Source organism: Lagenorhynchus albirostris, chromosome 9, assembly GCF_949774975.1.
Source record: "Lagenorhynchus albirostris chromosome 9, mLagAlb1.1, whole genome shotgun sequence".
Classification (NCBI taxonomy): Eukaryota; Metazoa; Chordata; class Mammalia; order Artiodactyla; family Delphinidae; genus Lagenorhynchus; species Lagenorhynchus albirostris.
Window position 1 is genome coordinate 78,520,351 of NC_083103.1, and position 20,615 is coordinate 78,540,965.

General features: G+C 40.1%; 1 protein-coding gene across 2 annotated transcripts in view; it reads right to left on the minus strand.

Moving 5' to 3' along the window:
- Positions 1-2,658: 2,658 nt before the first annotated feature.
- The window catches only part of MMP8 (matrix metallopeptidase 8), a 35,209-nt gene continuing 17,252 nt past the window's right edge, over positions 2,659-20,615 (minus strand). The window contains exons 1-10 of one of the 2 annotated variants that reach the window (XM_060157919.1): positions 12,750-12,860; positions 10,842-11,086; positions 10,005-10,153; positions 9,792-9,917; positions 6,956-7,117; positions 5,336-5,453; positions 4,440-4,573; positions 3,717-3,870; positions 2,927-3,030; positions 2,659-2,762 (exon numbers count right to left, since the gene is read on the minus strand). In XM_060157919.1, the coding sequence (XP_060013902.1) occupies positions 2,659-2,762; positions 2,927-3,030; positions 3,717-3,870; positions 4,440-4,573; positions 5,336-5,453; positions 6,956-7,117; positions 9,792-9,917; positions 10,005-10,153; positions 10,842-11,086; positions 12,750-12,860 (1,407 nt within the window). Of the gene's footprint in view, positions 2,763-2,926; positions 3,031-3,716; positions 3,871-4,439; positions 4,574-5,335; positions 5,454-6,955; positions 7,118-9,791; positions 9,918-10,004; positions 10,154-10,841; positions 11,087-12,749; positions 12,861-20,615 lie in introns of those variants that run through there. The other variant, XM_060157920.1, reaches the window with a different exon arrangement.

Here is a 20,615-nt window from a genome sequence, read left to right on the forward strand (position 1 = left end):
AGGGCGTTGAGCTGCCATGGAGCCTACAGGCCAATTCCTTAGAGCTACCCAGTGGGGGAGGGAATTGAAGGATTAATGTTGAAGGAGGGAATTGAAGGAGGGATTGGAGGCTGGATCGGATCCAGCCTCCAATCCACTGGAGATTTGAACAATTGAAAGGTGTTCTGTAAGCTTCTCAGGTGGTCCTGATGGAATTGAGCCCCAGCTGCCCATAGTAGAAACCTCAGTAACACATACTTGTATTGACTTTCCCTCTTTCTGCTTCACTCTGCTTGCTACCTCACTCTTGCTTCCCGGGACCATGTCCTGAATAAAGTAACTGCACCGAAGTTTTGTCTTAGTCTTTGCTTTTTAGGAAACTCAACCTAAGATAAAAGTAATATCATTCTTAAAGTTTTAAGCTTAGAGTCTTAAATCTCTTGTCCTCACATAAAACTTCAATGTAACATCCAAAAAATACCACATGTTGTCAAGAAGAAAACCAAAAAAAGGGCTAATTTTAAAAATTCTTTACTATACTTTGTATTGCTGTTCACTTCCTATGACTGTGAAATATGGTTAAAGAAATAACATGAACTCAGTTCTTATCTTGAAAATGTACGGATGAAGCTTGGGCCAAGAATCTATCATAACTAACTGGCACAACTAGCAGCTGTTCTGAGATGAATCTCCCATCTTCGTGCTTCTAAAAACTGATTTCATAAGAAGTTTTAGAAAATGCCATAGTCTGGAATTGACTCTTAAGGAAATATCCAGTTCTTACAGGTCCTTTTGCCCTTTGACATTGATACAATGAATTGCTTATATGTCTCTCTCACTTTCCCTAGCACAGCATCTGGAACAGGTAGGTGATTAATTGTTGAATAAATGAATAAATGAAATTATAGTATATACTAGTTTCTATTTTCTTATCTTGTAAAATAAGTTGAGAATAATGTATTGACATAATTGAGGGAATCTTTGAGGACATAGAATATTGATAAAATATTTCATAAACCTGTGAAGTAATATCTAAAAGTTTAATATCAATGTTGTAATATTTCTGATAAAGGAAAATGGTTGCAAATATATTGAAATTTCCTTTTTATACTTTAGATGAACTATGTGGTAGTATCTTAAGAAATTATAGTAGATCACAAGTTGGTCATTTAAAATATTTATTTTGAAATCATTTAATAGATAAATTTTGAACCAGAAAAAAGTATCAAAGTATACTAAATCAATCATCTGTGGGGTTTAAAAACTTTAACAGGAAAAGAAAAAAGGATGTGCTAGTGATAAATATATTTTACAATTCACATATTTTATTGTGTAATAAGCTGCACTGCATTACATTCTAACAACTGCAGATACGACATTATAATGATTTTAATGTCTAGACTAGTCATTTTGATACCACAAATCTTAAAGTTCTTAACGGAAAAGAGCCATTAGCAAATTTATGCATCTAAGCTCAGTTTAACTCAATTAAATGAGATTTATTGAATTTTGTGCCCAACACTATTTTGTTTGTTCAGCAAACCCTGGTTATCTGTAGAGGGTGTCCTCCTGAGGATCCCAGGAATAAGGAACAACAGATTTAACTGGCCCATTTTCTTGAACTCTAGAAGCCAGGAGGCGGGAGAGGAAGTGGTACCCCTCCTTTTTGTTGCTCCCCTGGGAAGATGCCAGTAATCTTTACTGGGGTTGCAAGTCTGTATTTCTGTACCGATTCATTTCCATAAGTTCAGGTGTACTGTATCAGCTTCCTAGAGCTGCCTTAACAAAGTATCGCAAACTTCATAGCTTAAAACAACAGAAATTTTTAAAATCACAATTTGGAAGTTACAAATTCAAAATCAAGGTGTCAGGAGGGCCATGTTCTTCTCTCTGAAGGCTCTAGGGAGGATCCTTCCTTGCCTCTTCCAGTTTCTGGTGGTTGCCAGCAATCCTTGGCATGTAGATGCGTCATTCCAATCCTGTCTCTATCTTTACATGGCCTTCTCCACTGTGTGTCTATGTCTCTCCTCTTATAAGAACATCAGTTTTTAGGCATACTCTGACCCAGTATAACCTCATGTTAACTAATTACATCCTCAAAGATGCTAGTTCCAAATTAGGTACATCTGTAGGTACCTGGAGTCAGGGCTTCAACATACTTTTCTGGGGGGACACAATTCAATCCACAACAAGTATCAACAACATTTCTTTCCAAGAGTGGAAAATAGCATCACATTTTTGGCAAAAGGCAATGTGTACTATTTATGTTGTTCATAATCCTTACCTATAACCAAAACCAGTGCTAAATTACAGGTAGCAGTTACACTTAAGACATATTTAAAAGACTTAAGAATAAATGGGCATTTTAGAAGTCAAACAAGTCAAATAGCAAGTGATGAAATAATGAATATTGAGGTGGCAAAGAAGGCTTAATTTCCTTCTCCTTGTGATGGATTCACTAACCTGAGATGGAACATAGGACAAAATCAGCCTCTGCAAACAGTGGAATACTCCAAACGTATTTTCAGTGAGGATCAGTCCAATGAATACAGTGAGACCAAACAATATTACTTATTGTTGAGAAAAGTATAAATAGGACACAATGTAATAGATATGCAGATTAGATCTCCCTTCCATATTCAGAAAATGGACACAAACACACTTGATTTTGCTTCGGCTTTATCTACAGTTAAGCCATCTATTGCTTCTTTCAACTCTAGTAATCCTACGAGCACTAAGATCAAATGCATAATATCTTGGTCCACTGAAGAAAAGGAAGAAGGCTATAAGAAAAAGAAAAAAGATATAATGTATTGAATTAGCTTGTAGCAGATCTTGGATGTTTTCAATTAAAAAGACCCCACTCCTGTCCTAATATAACTTTGCAATGCAAATGAGCTACTTAAATTTTTTTTTAATTTATTAGGTTATTTTTTTTTCTACTTACAATTCTTCTGGAAAACGGCATCAACTCTACTTTCTATTCCTTGAAAGCTACTTGCTATGCTTTTGGGATAACCTGGTTCCATGGATTGACTTTGGTCATCATATCTGATGAGAAAAAAATAATTGTCCCACATTTAAGACCAATACAGTGTACAGTGATTAATAGTTTTATTTAAATTGTATGTACTTTACATAATGCCTTCACACATATTTTCTCATTTGTTCTTCACAATGTCCTATTTACTGGGAAACTAACAGTGGTTAACTTCTCTACCTAAGGGTACATACATATTTATAAAATATATGGGTATCACTAATATGAAAACAGGCTTCTGATTGTTGGGGCAGTGTTATTTTAAAAAAGGAGAGCTTATATGTTCTAAGGCTTTTACTTAATTAGTTCATAGTCTCTCTATCTGAATAAATATAAATAATAATTTCAAGTTGGGAATCAAGTTCTGTATAACATTTGCTTGAGTGTAGTAGAATTTAACTCTTAGAATTTAATGAATAAATGAGAATTAGCCTAACTCTTTCTTTGCATCCCATTTTAGTGTTTTATTAAAGTTTGCTCTGTTTCAGGATATAGAATCCTCAATACCATTGTGCAGGAATCTTAACTTTGTAAAATTTTCAAAAGCCAGAGCGACATCAATCATCTTGTGAAAAAGAATGCCTATCAGAGACCACCTAGATATTTTTAACCTTCAGTTGCCTAATCAATGATGGTTTGTAAAGAGGGTAAAGAAACACAAATTTCAATTTCTAATGGAAAAAATAGTTTATCTTACCTCCAGAATTGGTTGTTTACAAAGAAGTATGTCTTTCCCCTGTAGGAAACAGCTGCATCTATTGCTTGGACACTGCTTGGGAAGCCATAGTTTGCTATATTCTTGGGATAACCTTGCTGAATATCATAGCCACTTACAGCCCAGTACTGATTGCCTGCCAATGATTCAGGTTATATATTAGATAAAGTTTTTCCATTCCTACAAAATGTATACCAATTCTTAATCTTTGCATAAATTCATCATAGAAATGAAAATGGAAAAAATAGTCTTGAAAAGATAGAGGTGGTAAAGTCAAGACCATTGGGCTATGATAACTCTAGTGATTTCCTGGAACCTGTAAAGCATTTCCAACTTCTTAGCCTGATACTCAGGGCCCCACACTTGAACGTCTTATCTCATGTGACTTCTATACAGAGAACTAGAGCCTTGGGGAATCTTAGAAATTTATATCTGGGATGAGGGTGGAGGAAGGCTAAAGGTGGTCTAATAAAGTGTTCTCATTTTGTAGATGAGAAAACTGATGCCTGAAGAAGGTACAACATGCTCAAGTTCATACAGCATTTAGTGGTGGAGATGCGACCCAACCCAGGTCTCGTGACAAAAGCCCAGCTAGCCTAACACTCTCTCCTTGACTCACCTCCTGGAAACTGGAAGGGACCACAAAGAAGTCCTGCCCTTCCCTTCAGGAGGAACTAAAATAAGATGAAAACCTTAGGCAGTTACCTTTGAATATGAAAATTAGGTCCTTGTCAAAATCCTCATAAGCAGCCTGTATACCATTTACCAGGGATGGCCAGAAGAGAGAAATGAAATTGAGTTCGACTCTTCGTAGGTGAGGATGCTTTCTCCAGAAGTACCTAATGGAACACAAGGGAGAAAACCACATACAATAGTCTAAGCAGGCAGCTTCTGTGAGTCTTGGGCTGGTATTGATCCTATAAGATTGCTGGGAGGATATAATATACAGTGAAGGCAATGCTTCCAGCACAGTGACCAGCATATGGCCAGCACTTTATGGTGATACTGTCCATCTGGTGAGTATTTTACAGTTTTCAGATGAGCTGATAGGAGTGACCTTATTTGATTACATTTTACATTGCCCGCCTCCTCACACATTGACAAGTTTTATTTTGTTAGTCTCTTTCATTATTGTTGCTACAATATGAAGAGAATATTTAGAATATTCTAGCAAAAGCAATACAAGTACACTCAGCCTGTGAGTGCACAATCACAGAATTCCAATGGAAAATTGAAAAATTCAGTCAGATGATTTTCCCTGCAGCTTATTAAGTGACAGTTTCCATTCACTTGAATGAATTTGGGTGGAATTGAATGCTATTTTGGTGTTGGGTAAACCCAGCTATAGAGTTCCCATCAGCTAGAGTCCATGTCTGTTTACATCATCACAAACATCTAAATGCTTACAGATGTTTTAGCTTTTATTTTTCTTTTCCTGGATGTTTTGATTTACCCAGAAAGCACTATCAATTCCAACGAGATTCATATGCATAGAATTCAAAGGAAAAGCTGGGTAATGTGTAATATGTGACTTAATTAGAATCCAGTTTTAAGTTATGCCAGTAAAAGAAGTCAAAGGAAGGAATAGTTCATTCTTATACTTGTCTTTAAAGAAAAGTATTTCTCCGCGGAGTGTAGTGATAGCATCAAATGTCAGTCTGGGGTCACAGGCTGTGGGTGTGGTTGGTCCAGTAGGTTGCACAGGGTTGCTCGAAGGTCCTGAAAGTAAAAAGACTTTTTATAAGCATGAGTCCAGGGTGAATTTTGGTGTATTTCAGTTACTTCTCAGGTTGGTGAAGGGTCTTCATATGAAAAGAAATGCTAGCTGACTATCCTATAAGACATTAATCACACATTAGGCCCTCTTAAAAGTTTTATTTTTTAAAATTAAAAAATAAAAGAGGGGGGTAAGATGAATTGGGAGATTGGGATTGACATATATACACTAATATGTATAAAATAGATAACTCATAAGAACCTGAGGTATAGCACAGGTAACTCCACTTCGCTGTACAGTAGAAACTAACACAACATTGCAAAACAACTATTCCCCAATTAAAAAAAAATGAAACAAAAATAAAAGAGTAATGGTAGCATTAGGGAGAGTTCCAAGCTAAGTTGTGAAATAAAGAAATTTGAATTCTTCCCCCTCCCCTCTGGCAGTTTAAAATTAGAATCCCATGCTTCTTTCCCTTCTTGCCTCCTCTTTCTGCATTTTTAGTCACTCAGTATCTACTTTCTCCTTTCTCACTAAAATCCACCTTCTGGAAAGAGGCCCTCACAGCATAAATCTAAATCAAAATGTAGCAATATTTTTTTCTATAAGTATTTAAATTTTAATGTATTTTCCCATTGTAGAATGAAAGGCTGCTAACAGTTCAAATATGGGCGAGTGAGAAAGGGAGGTGTTTTCAGGGGAAAAGGAATTGGGGAGTAGAGGCAGTTAGACTAGGTCTCATCATCCCTGAAAATTCTACTGTCATGAATAAAATTTGTAGTTGTGGGACCCTGTGGGACCCATGCTTCGTTTTGTACTGCTGTCCAACCAGAGAGGGAGAATGTTTTACACAATTCGACTCCACGACACTCCCTTCCAATCAACAAAACATTTTTTAAATTTTTTTATTTTTAGAGAGCTACAAACTTCTTCTCTGGTTTCTTGTTATTACAGCCACTAGGGGGCAGGAGGGCAAGAGGAAAGAGAGAAGCAATGGTCTTATCAGACAATACTTAGACAGAGGCAAAGGCCTCTATATCCCTCCCTGAAAAGTATCAGTACTGTCTTTAAAAGATGTTTCTTTCTCTCCATACTCCATCCCCACTCCCCTCTTTCCCCCACAGAAAACAATCTTGATATGTTCAATATATATGTATACATGTTTGTTAGCATGTTTCTTGAAAATGCCTTGCTTTGTCTATATACATATTTAATTTGTGTAGATTCATGTATTATGTAATTTATACACTGAGTAACATGTATCATTCTCTTTCTTTTCCAGGAAGCACAATGTTTTAAAGACTCATCTATGTACATCTGATTCAGTGCTTCTCAGTGCTGTACATTACTCTATGGCAGGCATTCACCACATTTTACCCATATATTCTCCTCCTGATGGACTCCCAGGTGCCCTCTAACTTCGATCACCATAGCCAAGACTGCAATGAACGTCCCTGACATGGCCAGGTCTCACCAGGTACTGCTGCTCTTCAGATGACCTTACCATAGATGGCCTGAATGCCACTGATGTCATCTTGAGGGAGCGAGTAGGTGCTGGGCTCACTGAAAGCGTAGTTGGGATACATCAAGGCACCAGGGTCAGAGGAATGAGCCAGCCCCAAGGAATGGCCAAATTCATGGGCAGCAACAAGAAACAAGTTGTAATCTGAAATGCAAGCATGTGTGGTGAATGGCTCCAAGTAGACTGAAGGGTGGTGGAAATAGGATCTCAAGGAATGCAGCTTCTGAGCCAAAACTCCCTGGAGAAACAGCCTTTCCCATGCCTGCCTTTTTCCTTTTCTCTTCAGGTACCTGAAGAAATGGAGATTGGAAGGAATCAAGGTAGGGGCTATAGGTTAAGATTAGGTGAGTATGAGGTCCTCACCAAATCTTAGAACCAAGAAAGACTGCTGCTTTTATTCCAGTTCCCACATCTCATGGGCCTGGGGTTCAGGCAAGTGATGGCAGGGCCATCACAGGTCTCATGACTCTCAAAAGCCCTCTCCTCCCATGCACCCACCCCTACCCCTCTCCAGTCTCCCAGGCCCACAGCCCCATGAGGAGAGTCTCAGTCTGCCAGGCAGCAAGAGTGGCCTCAGATGCAGAGCTGACTCACTTTGGCTCCCTGACCACTCAGCACCAGCTCTTCCTTGATTCTGAGCTCTCCAGGAAGCTTCAGGAATTTTCCACCAGAAAGAGACAAACGCTGCTTCTTATTGCTTCCTACCCTTATCTTTTAACTTCCATGAGCATAGTGCCTTTCATAACTGGGAGCTTAAAAACTTTCAAGGCTTGCACTTCCTGTCAAATAAAGCCTGAGCTCCTTTGCCAAGTTCAAGACTACTCCATTTGGCTCCAGCAGACATTTGAGGACTAGATTTCTGATGTGAATCCTTCACTCCAGCTAGTCTATGTGCCATTTCACAAACACACTGTGCATTTTCTTACATGTCTACTTAAAAAACAATCATAGTTGTACAGCACTTTATTATATGCTAGGAATTGTAATAATATTTAATCTTAACAATATTTTTATGAAGAATTGTTAGATTACTTTTACGATAAAGGAACTGAAGCCCAGAGATTTTTGAATACCTTGTTATATTGGCCTTGCAACTAATAAGTGGTAGAGCTGGGGTTGAACCCAGGTATGATGGCAAGACCTGTGTTCTTATCACCATGTTCAACTTCCTGATGATAATTACCCTTGTAATATTCTACTCATGCTCCAAGACTTTCTTTCTTGATCATCACATCCTTCCATTTTGCATTCATAAATGCTATAAAAAACATCTTTGAGTGTCTGGAGTACTGGGCAAGGGGCTCTGGGAGATTTGTGATGATGCATAGACTAAAAGAGGAGATGTGTGCAAACAAACAGAATGCACAGAATAATAAGGAGGGCAGTTAGAGAAGAAAAAATCAAGGCTGTTGTTATTCTGAGAGGAAGGCTTCATTTCCAGCTGAAAGACAGGATGGGGCTGGCATTTGACGTAGCATGGAAAAGAGGGATTTTGAAAGGTGGGGCTTAGGGTGTGGGGAAAGGTGTTTCAGGAAGAGGAAGCAATGTGAGCAAATGTAGGGCAGTTGGAAAGCACATGGTGTGATCTAGAAACAGTGAATGTGCCATGTGACTGCTGTGTGTGAAATATGAAGACAAGCCATGAAAGATGAGTTTGGAAGATCTCCAAGAGCTTTCAGTGTCAAGTGAAGGTATGTGGACATATTTGGCCTGGAAAATGTAAACACTGGGCTTTCCAAATGTAAAGATGGGCTTTCCAAGGACAAAACTTCTTACAGTGCTGGGGAAAATTAGAGGGAGCTGAGATCGGAGGTGAACAGTCCAGGTGGGAATCTGGACCAGTTAATTCAGGTAAGAGGTAATGACCGTCTGAACTAGTGGGGAGGGCAATAAGAATGCAAAGTCGTGGGGAGTGTTTATTATCTTTGGGTACTCACAGCTCCTAGCACAGGGACTTAGGTAGAATAGACACTCAGAACATTTATGTTGAGAAAATGGTGGGAGGAACAGGTCCCAAGCAATGGTAAAATGCTCCTTTCCTATTATTTTCTAAAAAGTGTTCTTTGGCTTCTTGTTACCCTGTAGCCTTGTAAAGTACCATATGGTCTGAATATACCTCTCATTATTCTCAGTTCTTCCCTTCAGGTGGTCTTCTTCTTACTCTGAGTTTTCTCCTGAAAGGGGTAGTTTGCTATATGGAAACGTATCATTGAAAAAGAGCTCCACGAAGATGAAATCACTAGATGAACGAGAATAACTAGATGGCTGCTCTTTCCTAAATAGGTCAGTTTTCTAAATAAACCAATTATTTCTGAATTTCCAAAAATAGGAATCTTTTTCAAACATCATTAAATTTCACAATATTAAAATACATACCCTAAAGCAGTGGTAAGCGAACTTTTTCTATAAGAGTTCAGATAGTAAATATTTTAGATTTTTATGAGCCGTATGGTCTCTGTGTCAACCACTCAGCTTTGTTATTATGGTATGAAAGCGGCCATAGATGATACATAAACAAAAGAGTATGTGGCCCTGTTCCAATAAAACTTTATTTATACAAATAGGACCAGGAAGGACTTAGCCATGATCTGTTGTTTTCTGATTCCTGCCTTAGGAAACAAGGTCAGAATTTAGCTTCAGGATTTTTTCTAAACCTAAATTAACTTAGTATCTTGAGGTAGCAAGAATTTTAAATGATCAGTTTGTGTGAGTGTGAAATGTTACAATAACTTGGCTGTGTGTGTATGTAGGAGGGCAAATTCTAATGTGGAAAAGTTCATTTAGAAGCTGCATGTGGACATAACCTTGGTTAACTTACTTCTGGAGGTTTTGGTCCATGTTTCTTCTGCATCAAAATGAACATCTCCTCCAATACCTGGGCCTGGCTGAAAGGCATGAGCAAGGATCCCATTGGGTCCATCAAATGGAGAATTGTCCCCATGATCTGAAATAAAACGATTTGTATTGGGTATTTGCCAAGTCTCAGTTTAGCCAGGGAAAGCAAAATCGAGCATGACTGCTTTGAGCCTACCTCCTTGGAGAAAGGCAATCTTGATATCTGCTTCTTCCTGTGAGGTCTTGGTGAAGTTCAGGGGTGACACGCGACTCCAGAGTTTAAAGGCTTTCTCAAGAGCTGTTTCCACTTCAGCCTCTGACAAGTCTGGGGTATAGTTAATAATCCTTCAAAATGAGAAGGTGTGTGAAGCATTCATTATTGTTTAGAACAGCAGTCCATCAGTAGATTGAATTGCTCTAGTTTGGAGTTTGTGCATATGTGATGTGCTACCACTGAAGAGGGTGCAAGGAGGGGTGCGGGACTTAGGGTTGAAGACAGACGTAGGTTCTGGACCAGTTACTACATGTCTTTAAACTCAGTTTCCTTATTCATAAAATGAGGATAATAAAATAGTACCCCTCTCATAAGGTTGTTGTGGGATTAAATGTATGTAAAGCATTTAGTTCACTACTTGGCAAATAGTAGTATTCAACAAACATTGGGTATCATTATTATTGTTATTATCATCAAGATGCATGAATGGTGGGGATAGATTCTCTCCAGCAATGATTAAGCCTTTTTTGGGTCCTAAAGTGAATTCTTAGAGAGACAGCCTAACATTGCCATAGTCCTCTTTAGATTGATAGAGAAAGAAGACAAAAATGGCAGGCTTTGGATTGAAAAGAACCCATGGGATCTTTACCCTTTCATTCTCATACTCAGTCACTAGAATCTAAACTCTATAAGAGCAGGGATATTTATTCATTTGTTTGTCTCTAGTGTATTCCGAATCCTAGAACAGTGCCTGACACATCATAAGTGTTCAGTGAACATGGGCTGAATGAGTGAATTCTCAAACTCTAGAAATATTACCTGTAGGTCAGATTAGTTTGTTTCCACTTGGGGTTTCCTGGAGTTATCATAAAATTGCCAGTATCGGGCACTCCACAGCGAGGCTTTCCCATGATCTCCAAGGTTTCCTCATTTGGCTTCCCTGTTATGTTCAGCCCAAAGAATTGCTGCATTTCTTTAAGCTTCTCAACAATCACACTAGCGCTGTTCTTCCTTTCAGACTGATATTTGTACCTTGGTAATTGGTAGAACTTTTCTAGGTAATTCTGGAGAAAGTCAAACATGTAACAGATTTGCTGTGAAATTTCCTTCAGTTCTCTGTGCATTTTGCATTCCTTTTTAAGTTATTGCAGAGGTCAAACCAAAACTAATAACCTGATATTCACAAAGATAAAAGCACAAATTTTCTGGTTGACTTGGAGAGAACATTGCCTACTGGAAAGAACAGTCCATCCATTCAGTGCTACAGTTAATATTTATGCATAAAAATAGGTATTTCATAAGGGATGAGTTCCACATTCTCAAGCAAAATGCTAGTACACAGTCAGGAGACTGCCTTCTTATTTTTAATAAAAAAACGAAAAACAAAACAGCATCAGCATTTATTGACTCCTTGAAGCATTAGTTGCAGCAATGCAGATTCTCTTTTCTAATCCTCTTTTCACTACTGTAGAGACGGTTTAATCATACATATTAAGACATGAAGATGCAGAGAAATAAGGAACTTGCCAAGAAGATAATCAGGTCCCAATTCACCATGTTGCTTCTCAAATGAGAATTAACGTCTTCAAAAGAAGAATTCCAAACATGTTTTGGGGCAACAGCAGCATCACTGTCATTAGCATTTTATCCACCACAGTAACTCTTTGGGAGGGGCCAAAGCTCATTAAGAAGGTTCTGAGGGGTGTTAACAAGCTAATCATGAAACTTCTTTCTCTCACCTTAAGCATCCTTAAGTGGCACTTTGCAAGTGACACAGGACAGAGCAATTTTGTGCTCACACAGGCTTTGAGATCAGATAGATTTGGGTTCAAATCTTAGCTCTGCCACAGATTAATTTTGTGTCCTTGGACACATCACTTAGATGAATTCAGATTCACATTTGTCTCTAAAGTGGAAATAATAATCCGCTGCCCTCATAGGATTGTTGTAGGATGATATGAGACAATGTTTGTGAAATGCTGAGCAGGGGCGCTTTGTACAGAGTAAGCACTTAATCACTTCTATTAGCCCATGGGTTACTGTTATCATTGTAAGAAATATATTTTTTTAAGTGAAAGAAAAATAACAAGAAGAAATGCTTTTCTAAAACTGTAATGCTAAGAAAATTGTGCATGACAAATTTCTGACAGCATTCCCTTGTGTTCCTTTAAAAATTTGGCCTTTCATACTGTGAAACAATGGAGAAAAGTTATCAGTTTTGCTTTTACAGTGCTTTCAAGAGTTTATAAACAGCCCCATAATCTGGTTTTAGGAAATATGATTACACTATGAACTGATTTCTAGTTCCTTAGAGTTTCCCATCCTCGCGCTCTATGTACACCTGAGATTTTTGGCTGCAAAACAAGTCCATGTAGAAAGCACCAGTCATGTAGTAACTGTGTTGCAGATACACCAGAAGGGAAAATCTTAGGTAAGTGAGAAAGAAAATCATTTTATAATTAAAACCATTCCTTCTAAAAGTTTTCTCCAGCTGCAGCAGCTCGGCAGCAGTATTTTCTGAGGGTTTGAAGAGCCCAGCTTGTTTGCATGCCTGGCTTTCAGAGGGCCCAGCTTGGAACTCTCCAAATCATTGAAACCAGACGTTTAACCTCAAACAAATCATTCACATAATTCTTTCAGGCTGCTTTAACTAAAAAGAGAAGAGAACCCAAACAATTTCCTCATCACCAGCAAATCAACTGCCCACCTAATTGATAGTTGAGTTACCTGAACAATTTTTGTAGTTTTCTCTTCTAGGAATTCAGAATGTACTAGAAAGACCTTGGAAAGCTGCACGTGGAGTAACAGCAGAAGTGGAAGCATCTTCAGACTGAACATGGTCTCGTCTTCAAAAACTACCTCTCCTGGCCTTCCTTCTGCCCCTTCTCCTGATGGGTACCCTGAAGTTCAGAGCATCCCATGTCACTCACTGCTTTCATTTGGTCCTTTATAAAGCCCTGTCTTAAACAATTGCCACATCAGGAATGTGAAGCAACACGGGTTAATTACACTCTGACAGTTTTGCAATGTTATAATGTGATCTAGTACCCCCAAATAGGGGAGTCTTTCAATGGAAAAAAAAGTACAATTTGCTGCTCTGTTTTGGGGGTTTTTAGATATTTACTTTTGCAAAATTGTCTGGTCAAGGAAAAGGAATAAGAGACTAATTCTGAAGTTAATGAACAGCAGTTACATTTTCTGGGCATGTCAGATGCTGAGGCTGTATTAATTTATGCAGTAGAATATTGTTTGATTAGTGGTAGGTATCTTGGGGCTAAGGAGCCTAACTAGAGAAGCTCTGCACTTACCCACCCTTGTTGTAGGTGAGGAACATGTGTGCTTGTGTGCGTCGTGACAAAGCTGGATGTATATGGGGGTCCTAAAGCAGTTTCTGGAGGATGTGGTTTTAGCGTCAATGCGTTTTCTGCAAGCTGGATTTTGCATGGGAAAGACAAAGAAACCGATACTGATGGTAATGATAATAATGATCATTTGCTAAATATTTATTATGTCCCAGACTTACATGCTGTATGTATATGACCTCAGTCCATCCTCACAAGACCTTGGGAGGTAGATGCTATTATTATCTGCATTTTGCAGATATAAAGAAAATCCAGAGAAGTGAGATGGCTTATATAAATCACATGCTAACCTTATGGAGGAGCCAGGATTCAATGGTAGGGGGTATGTTTAGAGGCTGAGCTGGCAGCTACCACATCAGGCCCTGTTTTCTAGTCTTCCACTCCAGCACCCGGCTGGCCCACGGTGGAGCAGTAGCTCCAGGGCTGTAACAACTGGGAGGCCTTGGCTTGTGTTCATGGAGAAGACAGGGAGAGTGAGCATGAGATGCCTTGTACACTCCCAAAGGAAAAGACCCTGAGAGGACTTTCAGGCAACATGGCTATGTAGCGGCTGTATTGATCAGAGGCCCTTGGGCTTGCTTTCAAATTGTGTCACCTGGTCTCACTTATTCTGACTCTATGTGCATGTAGATTGTTACCATACACAGTCTTTGTATACATTCATTTACATATATTTATATATACAGTTGACCCTTAACAAGGGGGAGGGTTAGGGGTGCTGACCCTCTGTGCAACTGAAAATTTGCATATAGTTTATAGTCAGCCCTGTGTATACTCAGTTCCTCTGTATCCATGATTCCACATCAGCAGATTCAACAGTGCTGATCATGTAGTATTGTAGTATTTATTATTGAAAAAAAATCCAGGTATAAGTAGACCCATGAAGTTCAAACCTATGTTGTTCAAGGGCCAACTGTATTCTGTAAGGGCAGGTATTCCTGTGCATAAATGTATATGTCAACATGTATGATGTATAACATGTGTTAATATATTATTTGAGATGCTATGGTAGATGGTTCAGTTCCCTCCTGGAGTCTCCTAAGAGCCTTTTAGACAATCCAAAGAAATATGTCTTGGGTTAGAACCTATCCGGATAGCAGACGAATGTTTATGATGTAGATTCTTACATTCACTCAAGAAATATTTCCTGACACCTATTGTATGCCAGGTGCTGTGATGGGTACTAGATTATTGGAGATAAGTTAATAGTGGTTCAGATTAAATACTGTGGGAGTCTGGAGGAAAGTGCAATGATTGAGTTAGGTAGAATCAGGGAATTCTTCATGAAGGATGTAGCATGTGAACTTGTCCTCAAAGAAAAAGTAGAATGTGGATGTGCAGAGATTTGGGGATCTATTCCTTGTCCTCATGTGCTAGTTTTTTCCAATTTGTTCAAGCAGTTCCAAGGTCATGATCATGTTAACCTCCCCTGTGTACACAACTTAGTCATGATGTGGCTTCCTCTGCATTAGATCTTTAGTGAAAAAACCTTTTCTTCCTAAATGAGAATGCCTTAACATTGGTCTACCCTATGTTATTTTGATTCACTACCTTGTTTATAAGGTTTATAAATGTACTTTCTCCTGAACATAATGGGACACAATTTAGACAAGAATCCCAAACTTTGGTAAACTCAGTTTTCTAGTGTTTGTGTAAATGTTGTGTTAAAAACCAGAACACACCTGGTGGAGAAAGCCACACCTGTTTTCAGGGCCTCCGCCTTCTGCTTTCTGAATTCTTTCTCTACACCTGACCTCCCCTCACCTCCACAGTGTCTGCACCTCCCTTCTTCTGGTGCCTGGAACCCAGAGTTCTCTCAGGCTCTCTCTCCTCTGAAAATCTGCTTCTGGGAAAAGACCAGCTATCAGTCATTTCCATTTTAGTGTGCACTTAGGGGCCATTTAAGCCAATTTCTTACTAGAAAAAAAAAAGACAAACGAGCTAACTTTTTTTTTTTAATGAAGTCTTTGTTCACCATAATATGAATTTCAGAGCAAGTAAAAAAGACAGTGGAAATTTAGTTTTGGACAGAGACAATGAATGACAATGGAGGACCATTCTGTCTCCATAATGCCACCCCCTGTAGATAGCAACCTTGTCTGATCACCCGATGTGCTGTTCCATAGCAGAGGTAGCAACTTGTAATTTTACAGCTTAGTTTTGCTTTTTCAGCCCAACAAGAAGGAACTGATTGCATAGATATAGTTTGTTTTCTCTTTAGTTTAAAAGAGAGAAAAAAGGAGAAGAATGTGTCTAGCTAGCTGGAGTGGGCATAGGCAGCAGGGAAAGCTACCTGGAGGTGCTCCTGTGTGCTGAATCTTGAAAGCTGAGTGGGAGTTTGCCAACGGGGAATGTGAGTGGTAGAGGAAACAGCACACACTAAGTACAGAAGTTTACCCAGTGACGCAGGTGGACCTTTGATTCATTCACAGGCAAAATGTCTTCTGCATCAAGCAGTTTTGAACTTGTGATGATCAGGATGGACGTCTCTACCCCCTGATCAAATGAACAGATAATTGTTGGGGTCAGTTGTGGTGAAGGTAAAGAGCATCAGATGTGAAATTACACTAACTGGGTTCGAATTGTAGTTCTGCCACTTCCTACTTATGTAACTTTTAGCAAATCATCTAAGTTCTTCTGAGCCTCGACTTCCACATCTATAAAACTGGGACATTAACATCTCCCTCGTATGGCCTCAGGAGGATTGGATGAGAGAGTGTATGTGGGAGCTCCGTGTAAACCCTCCTGTGCCCTTTTCCCTGTATTGTGAGTGTGATGAAGTTATGGCCATGATCGTTCTTATGTCCATGCTATAAGTAGAGTTAGCAATGTTGAAAAGCTCCTCTTTTCCAGAAAGAGAAGTACTTCAAGGTTAAGCCACTGAGTGATGAAGTAACTTCCATATAGCTTCCTTCAGCATCCAGAGCTCAGGGCAGCCAGGGAACATATGTGTGTAAGTTACACACCCTTCACACAGAGTATAAATGGTTAAGTTAAAAATCACACAAGCCATCATGTACTAAACACTGCACTAAGCTGGCAGTCTTTACTGTCAAGTGAGGGAATGTGTGTGGTGTCTTCACTCTTAGGACTCAGCCTTAGATGTTGGCTATATATTATCTCCCTTTAGGTTCATAATAATGCAAGGAAGAAGGGGTTATTATCCCTATTTTAAAGATAAGGAAAGTGAGGTCTAGAGATCTGATTCCAACATACCTTTTCATTTATCTTTCCTGGTAATCTCTCCTTTGTTCTCTCAGTGAGGAAAAATTCAAAATAAGGCAGTAGTTCTCAGTCAGTACATCAGAGTCTGTATTAAAAATACAGATAAGTGTGGGACTTCCCTGGTAGTCCAGTGGCTAAGACTCTGAGCTCCCAATGCAGGGGTCCTTGGTTCAATCCCTGGTTTGGACACTTGATCCCACATGCATGCTTGCAACTAAATATCCTGCATGTGGTAAGGAATAACCTGTGTGCTGCAACTAAGACTGGGCTTAGCCAAATAAATAAATAAATATAAAAAAAATACAGATAAGTGGGCTCCACTCCAGCCCCCAAGTCCGAATCTCTGGGGTAGGGCACAGGCATACATAATTTTAGGGAGCATCCCAAGTGATTCTGAGAATGAGTTAAGAACCCCTTTGTAAGAGAGTATAGAGAATATACACAAGAACGTGAACATCCACACCTTAAGGGTTCAAGAGAAGGAACAATCACACTCATTGAAGAGATCAGCAGAGACTTCATGGAGGGAGTGGCCTTGAGATAAATTTCAAACAATGGACTGAATTTTGGCATTGATATTCAGGTAATGAGGGTGGAATTAGAAGAAACAAAGAGCAAAGGCAGAGATATGAGAGACTTGGTATTCTGAGATGCAATTTCAATGTGTGTGTGTGTGTGTGTGTGTGTGTGTGTGTGTGTGTGTGTGTGTGTGTTGGAGTGGGGGTGGGGTCACCACAAATCCGACAAGGTATTCTTGGATACCAGCAGGGTTTCTGAGAATTCAACTCAGTCCTGACACTACCTGGAGAGAATATCTGATTCCACAGGTTATGGGTTCAGTTCTACAACACTCTCCCCGACCCCACCACTTAAGACGCCAGTCAGAAGCCCAAGTTATCACCTGTACTTCTGACCAACTGGCGATAAATCAGGAGTTCCCACGGCCTTCTCCTTGGGTTTGATTAATTTTCTAGAACAGCTCACTGAACTCAGCAAAACATTTTAGTTAGTAAACCACTCATTTATTATAAAAGGATATAACTCACAATTAGCCCAATGGAAGAGATGCATAGGGCAAGGTGTGTGGGGAGGGGCACTCATTTCCACATGGCCACCAACCTGGAAGCTCACCAAACTCTGTCCATTTGGGTTTTTATGGAGGCTTCATTGCATAGGCACGATTGATTAAATCATTGGCCATTGGCAGCTTACTCAAGCTCCTCCCCTGCCCAACTCTTACTCAACCTTCTCCCCTGCCCCTCTCCCCAGAGATCAGTGGGTCATGCTGAGAGTTCCAACATTTAATCATATGGTTGTATCTTTCAGTGACCAGCCTCCATTCTTAGGCATTTTCCAAAAGTCACCTCATTAACAAAAGACACCTTTATCATTCTCAACACTTAGGAAATCCCATGGGTTTTGTGAGCTGTGACTCAGAAACTGTGGTTCTGAATGACCAAATATATATTTCTTATAAATCACAATATCACAGAAACCTTGGTTTATATGTGGAGACTAACAAGGTACTGGGGTTGTAAGGATAGAATTTATAAAGGGAAACACGTTGGAAAGGTAGGTTGGAACCAGATGGTGGAATGGCAGGGACTGAACATCAAAAAGGTCAATAAAAAGCAGTCATTTTTGGTTTCTGGGCCTAGTGGTGATCTGAGATGAGTTAATAAAGCTAACATGGTCACAGTGCCTAGGACAGACTAGGATGGGGAGGAGAACAATTGAAGGATGGTATAAAAGTTGTAGTGAAAGGACCTGGCCCTGGGGATGGCCATGGGTCTTCCTACAAGAAGAGGAGAGATATCTCTCTTTGTTCAAAGATGGGTGGTGAATAAATGAGGTTGAGGAAGACAGGCGGGAACCTGGGTCACCACACAACTCATCTCCGGGGCAACCATTCACAACACAGACATACACTGGGGAATCTACACTGGATAATATCTATTGTCTGGATAACATAAGAGCTGTTGTCTTGAGGTTGGCAGGTGGGATCCAGGTCAGGGCTTGAGCCTGAAGGAATTGGAGGTGACTTACAAAAGCTGTGGTAATAAATTCAACTGGCAGCTGAGGCCAGTAAAGCCTGGCTGAGCAGCAGTGATGGCCCAGGCCTATGAGAAGGCTACCGTTGGCAACAAGGATCCAATCCCTACCTTGTTTATTAGCTTCAAACATTTCCATTTACCACCCCCTTCCTTTTCAACTCCCCTCCCAACTGGAAGGTGTTGAGGATAAGACAAAAAGGAGAAAAAAAATGACCCAGCGATAGTCAGTAACTGTACACATACCCGTTTGACAGAGACCCATGAGAACAGACCACGACATGATAGGTATTTCCATTCCAAGCTGCTCTGTTTCTGGTGGGAGGCAACTGCTGACTGAATTTGCCCAAATTCTCTTCCCTCCTCAAGCAGTCCAGCTCTATGGCTGGGATGTCTTGTTTTTCGTTTCTCCTGAGGTGTGTGTTTTCTGAATCTTCTCCACTCCTGGTTATTCAGTCTCATGCCCACCTTGCTATACCAAGAGATACTACCTCCTACCATAGGCAAATTACCTCAGTTTCTGTCACAAAAATCTGATTTCCCTCATCCCAGACTCCTGATAACTGCCCTTCCTGGTGTCCACGGATCTCTCTTTGTATTTCTACACCAGAGCCTGTTCTCTTTAAACCTTCTCCCCACTCTTTTTCTTTTCCCTCATTGACGCCTTCCCCCTCTGTCTGCAAATGCCGTCAGAGCAAAACAAAACAAAACACACCAATGGCCTTCTCATCACCACCGTCCTCGCACCCTCCCCTCACACTCAGATTCTTGGAGGCCTCATCCAGTGCTTCCTCACATTGCACCTCTGCCCTTGTCCCCTCCTGGCCCAGCCTCCCCCTTGCCTGGCACCACTGGAGTCGAGAGCTCATCTGAATAAACTCTGTCTCACATCTTTAGGGACCCCACTTGATACTGTTCTCCCTTGTCTTGATCAATGGTTCTCAACTCTTTAAACCTGGAATATCAGAAAGACACCACATAGGCCTTTTGGTGACTGGCTATCTACATACTGCTGTGTATTAGTTTCCTATGGGTGCTGTAACAAATTACCATAAGTTTAGTGGCTTAAAACAAGGCAGATGTATTCTCTTACAGTTGTATAGTCTGAAGTCTGATATGGGTCTCACTGGGCTAAAATCTAGGTGTCAGCATGGTTTTTTTTCCTTCTGGAGGCTCCAGGGGAGAACTGGATTCCTTGCTGCTTTCAGTCCCTAAAGGCTGCCTGTGTGCCTCAGCTGTGGCCTCCTTCCTCCGTCTTCAAAGCCAGAATGAGTGCTTCTCTTTAACCCTTCTTCTGACATCACATCTTTCCCTGACCACAGCTGGGAAAGGTTCTCTGGTAATTAGATTGGGCCCACATGGATACTCTCCCCAGTTCAAGGTCTTTAACCTTAGTAACACTTGTAAAGTCTCATTTGCCATGTAAATTAGCATATTCACAGATGTCCAGGGATTTGAGTGTGGACATCTTTGGGGCAATAATTTTCAATGGGAAGAGATGGGGGTGGCCAGTAAATGTGTGGCAATAATTTTCAATGGGAAGAGATGGGGGTGGCCAGTAAATGTGTGGAGTGACTGCACAGAGAAGGGCACCTGAGAATCTGTGGGTCTGCATGTGGTTCGAAAGTCCTTTAGGAGATCATGCCCTATAATCCCAGGATGACCTACACCCAACCTGGTACCCATTTGAGTACTTACTAAACACCCATTATAAATCAGGGGCTGTAGTAAGTGCCTTTGCAAGATCACTTTCATGTAAATCTCTTAAGTATGGGTTTTTAAAGCAATACAGAAATCGAGGATCAGAGAGGTTAAGTGAATTACCCAAGGTCACATGGCTAGCAGGTGTGTAATGTAAGTGGATTTGGGAATTCAGTTTTTGTTTCATAACTTCGATCCAAACTCGTTCCATTAAAGCTCAACAAAGTCATACCCTGGAGGTCACCTTTTACCTT